Below are 4688 nucleotides of genomic sequence, written 5' to 3' on the forward strand. Positions count from 1 at the left end.
TACTGCTAATCGTAGATGAAGATGACAAGGAGAACAGGATGGATAATACGGAGATAGCAATAGAGAAAGATGGTGAGAGCATGGGAAATGAAAATAATTTTGAATCTATAAAAGTAAACATAAATGGCCGTAGAATCAATGCAGAGGAGGATTGTAGAGGCACATCTTCTAGAGAAAAAGGGCTGTCAGATATTGAATTTGATTACGAAAGGGGTTCAGATGATGATCAATTTCAAAATGATGAATTGGATAACATTGACCCTAGATGCATCAGCCAATCGGCAAACATTCTGTTGGGGAAAGCAAAAGGAGTAAGGGGCAGAAGAAGCAATAAACAAAAAAGAGAGGACAAAGCAAATGAGAAAGGAATAATTGGTGTGATGGAATTCATAAAGAAAACCAAGGGAGAAGGAATCTCCCTTGGTAAACAATGAAGATAACAACATGGAATGTCAGGGGTCTATCGGCCCCTGACAAAAAATGCTTGGTGAAGAGGGCAATACAAAGAATTTCAGGTGATATTATAATGTTGCAAGAGACCAAGCTAAATGCAGAAAAAACATCCTTTTTCAAATCTTTTAGTAGGATGTGGGATGGTGAGTTTCAGGAGGCGATTGGGTCTGTGGGTGGATTGGCGGTCCTGTGGAACCCAGATAAAGTTTCAGTTTGTTCGATCTCCAAGCAAGAAAATTGGATGCAATGTAAAGTAAGAGTTTTGTAGGGAGATCTAGTATTTTCTTTGTTGAACGTTTATGGTCCGACCAAGACAGAAGAAAAGAAAAGGGTTTGGAAAGAAATCTTAGAACAAATTAGAATGGTTGATTCAGAGAAAGTGATAGTGGTGGGAGATTTCAACGCCATTATCAATAACGAAGAAAAAATTGGAGGTTTAAGAATGAATGCCTGTGTGATGGAAGATTTTCGAGATTTTGTGACAGATAATAACCTATTCGACATTATCCCTAAATTAGGAAATTTTACATGGACTAATAGGAGGGCGAATTTTAGCAGAATTTAGGAGAGATTGGACAAAATATTCACTGGAACATATTGGATTAGAGGACAGTTTGACTTGGAGATAACAATTATGCCCTTAAAACTTTCGTGTCACTTCCCGGTTCAGTTGAACTGTATCACATCAATGGCAAAGGTGAAAGGGAATTTTAAATTCTTGAGCATGTGGTGGAGAGATATAAACTTTGGAAAAACATTGAGAAGTGGTGGGAAGAATGTATAGATTATAAAGGTACTCCAAGCTATTGTTTTGTTAAGAAGATGAAATATCTGAGGAACAAAATTGAAATATGGAATGTGGAAAACTTCAAGAATATTTTTTCAGAGAAAATAAGGGTGGGGAGTGGAACTTGACAGGCTTAATAACTTGGTGATTGAGAAGGGGATGTCAAATGAAGAATTTAATACTGAGAATTCTCTTAAAGCAGAATTGGCAGAGATTATTTTGAGAGAAGAAATGTTTTGGCAGGACAAATCTAGAGAATTATGGATCGAAGCTGGAGATTCAAATTCAAATTTCTTTCACGCTTCATTAAAAGCAAAGAGGAACAAAAACAGAATTAATCATTTGACAGATGATTCGGGTAGATTGGTTGGTAAAGCAGAGGAGTTGGAATGCATAGCAGTAAAATATTTTGAGAAAATTTTGGGATCTATGGTGGGGGAGAGTGATGAATCTGCTGGATATTATTGACAAGAAGATTTTGGAGGAGGATAATGCTATACTAATGTCTCCAATTACAAAAGATGAAGTTAAAAAGGCTACATTTGCTTTACATCCGCATAAGGCTCATGGACCAGATGGGGTGACCATGGAATTTTATTAGAAGTGTTGGAAGTTCATGGGTGAGGACATATGGTTTGTGGTGGAGGAATTTTGTAGGAAAGGAAAATTCGTGAAAGAAGTGAACAACATACTGATAACTTTGATCCCAAAAAAGCAAAGTTGTTCGAGAATTGCTGATTATAGGCCTATATCTCTGTGTAATTTGTTATACAAAATAATATCTAAGGTAATGGTTAATAGGCTGAAGATTGTTTTGGACAAGTTAGTGTCTCCAGAGCAACATTGATTTACCCATGGTAGAGAAATTGCTGATAGTATAATCACAATTGCTGAAACCATGTATTCAATGAAAAGGAGCAAGATGAAGGGGATGGTGGTCAAATTAGATGTCAGTAAGGCATATGATCGGGTGATTTGGTCCTTCCTCTTTTCTGTTCTTGAAAGATTTGGTTTTGATTCTAGTTGGATAAATTGTATAAAGAATTGTGTTACTTCGGTTTCATATTCTATTATTGTAAATGGATCTATAGATGGTTTTTTTCATGCCACGAATGGTCTTAGACAAGGTGATCCCTTGTCTCCATTTTAGTTTGTATTAATGGCCGAAATTCTGGGAAGAAATATTAAAAAACTTGTAGAAATGAGATTGTGGAAAGGTGTGCACATCCATGATAGTATTGATCCAATTTCTCATTCTCAATTTGCCGACGACACAATTCATTTTGGGGAAGCCACTGAGAAGGAAGCTAAGGTAATGAAGATGTTATTAAATGATTATGAAAAAGGGTCAGGACAGAGCATGAACACTGAAAAGTCGATACATTTCTTTAATACTAATGTAAGGATGCAAAGTATAATTGGTGAGATATTGGGATTTTCAACTGGCATTTTTCCTCTGAAGTATTTAGGGGTGCAACTAGATCCTGGTAGATATCGAAATAGAATGTGGGAGGAATTGATTAATAAATGTCAAGAAAAGGCATCTTCATAGAAGAACAAATGGTTAACACAGGTGGGGAGAATCCAAATGATTAAATTTGTTCTTTCAGTGATCCCTATATACCATATGTCATGCTTCAGATTATCATATAAAGCTACAAAAGAGCTAGACAGGTTGCTTAAAAAGTTCTTTTGGGAAGGGGCACATGAGAAAAAGAAAATTCCACTCATAAATTGGGGTACAACCTGTCATATTAAAATGGATGGGGGAGCGGGTCTAAGGAAAATGGACTTGCACAATTTGGCTCTAGGTGCTAAGTTAGCATGGAGGATGTATGAGTAGCCTCAAAAAACCTGGTGTAAGATCATGACTGCAAAGTATTTGGATTCATATGAAGCAGATAGGATTTTTACTATGGAAAACTTGATCAATGGATCTCCAATTTGGAAATTTATTTGGGAAAGCAAAAATATCATAACAGAGCATTTAACTTGGAAAATTGGCAATGGTGGAAAGGCAAAATTTTGGAGAGATTCTTGGAATGGAGACATTTCCTTAGCTGAGGAAATGGATGATCCGGTTTGGATTAATAAAGTGGAAGCACTGGTTGGTCCTTTTGTGGATGATTACATTTTGAAAGGGCAGAAGGAGGCTGAGTGGATTGAGTGGAAAATTATGGGAGAATGGAAAATGGAAAACTGTATTAAATTGAAGGATATCTTGAGCAGAAAGAAAAAAATTATCTACCAAAAAGAAGTAGATTGTTTATTATGTCGTGCATCCAAATTTGGAAAATATAAGGTTAACTTGGGATATGAGATTCTTAGAAGCAGAGCACAGAATGTGGATTGGACTTCAGCATTGTGTTGGCACAAAATGGTACTGCCCAAGGCAAGGGTATTCCTTTGGACATCATTGCATGGTCGTATACTAATAGGGGAAAGGTTGAAACTAATTGGAATTGCAAGTCCAAGTGTATGTATACTATGTAAGGAGAATGAAGAGACTACAGATCATCTCTTATTCTGGTGTTCATACACTAAAAGAGTTTGGGATTGGCTATTGGATAAATTGCAGTATGGTTCGGTGAGAAGTCAATCACTAAAAGGTTTTTTATTGGCATGGCCTACCTGCTATAAGAAATCAAAATGGAGCACTTTGTGGGTGGTTAGTCCAGCCATGCTTGCATGGCATATTTGGAAGGAGAGAAATCAAAGGGTGTTAAATGAGGAAGCTCTATCTTTTGAGATCCTAATCCCAAAAATCAAAGTAGCCATTGAAGAAGTTATAAACGTCAAAGTAGTGGGAAGGAAGTATTGCACTTATTCTTCCTGGGACAAAGAAATGGAAAGGATGTGGAATTTGACGAAGAACAGTGGTTACAAGTTTGTCGACAAGAAGTAGAACAGAGAAAGTATAGTTTGGACTCCTCCCTCAGCTGGAAGCTTGAAGGTTAACTTTGACAGGGCTAGCCGTGACAATCTTGGTAAATCGGGCTACGGTGCCATTATAAGAGACTAATTTGGTAATTTTACTGGTACAAATTTTGGTCCCTTAGGAATTACTACAAACAATATGGCAGAAATTGCAAGGTTATTAGCTGGATTGGAATGGAGTGTGGGCCGAGGATTTCGATCCTTAGAAGTATAAGGCGACTCTCAAATTGTCTTGAATGGGATAATCAAACAGAAATTCGAGAATTGGAAATTGGAGGTATGCCGTCCCAAGATCCAAGGTTTATGTGATAGCCTAGACAAATTTTCTTTCAAACACATATATCGAGAGGGCAACTCAGCAGTGGATTGGCTAGAAAATAGTGGAATTGATTGTGATGGACCCAAACAACTATCTAAAATGGAGGAATTGCCGGATAGTCTGTTGTCGGTCCTTGTTGCAAATAAAGTCGGGATTCCAAGATCTGGAATCGAATAACAGAGATCTTGTCTG

General features: G+C 37.2%; 1 protein-coding gene across 1 annotated transcript; it reads left to right on the forward strand.

Moving 5' to 3' along the window:
• Window positions 1–3107: 3107 nt before the first annotated feature.
• LOC131874912 (uncharacterized) lies at window positions 3108–4145 on the forward strand. The gene has a single exon (XM_059218862.1). The coding sequence runs from the start codon at window positions 3108–3110 to the stop codon at window positions 4143–4145; it is 1038 nt and encodes a 345-aa protein (XP_059074845.1).
• Window positions 4146–4688: the final 543 nt, after the last annotated feature.

The sequence above is a fragment of the Cryptomeria japonica genome, chromosome 4, assembly GCF_030272615.1.
Source record: "Cryptomeria japonica chromosome 4, Sugi_1.0, whole genome shotgun sequence".
In the NCBI taxonomy this organism is placed as follows: Eukaryota; Viridiplantae; Streptophyta; class Pinopsida; order Cupressales; family Cupressaceae; genus Cryptomeria; species Cryptomeria japonica.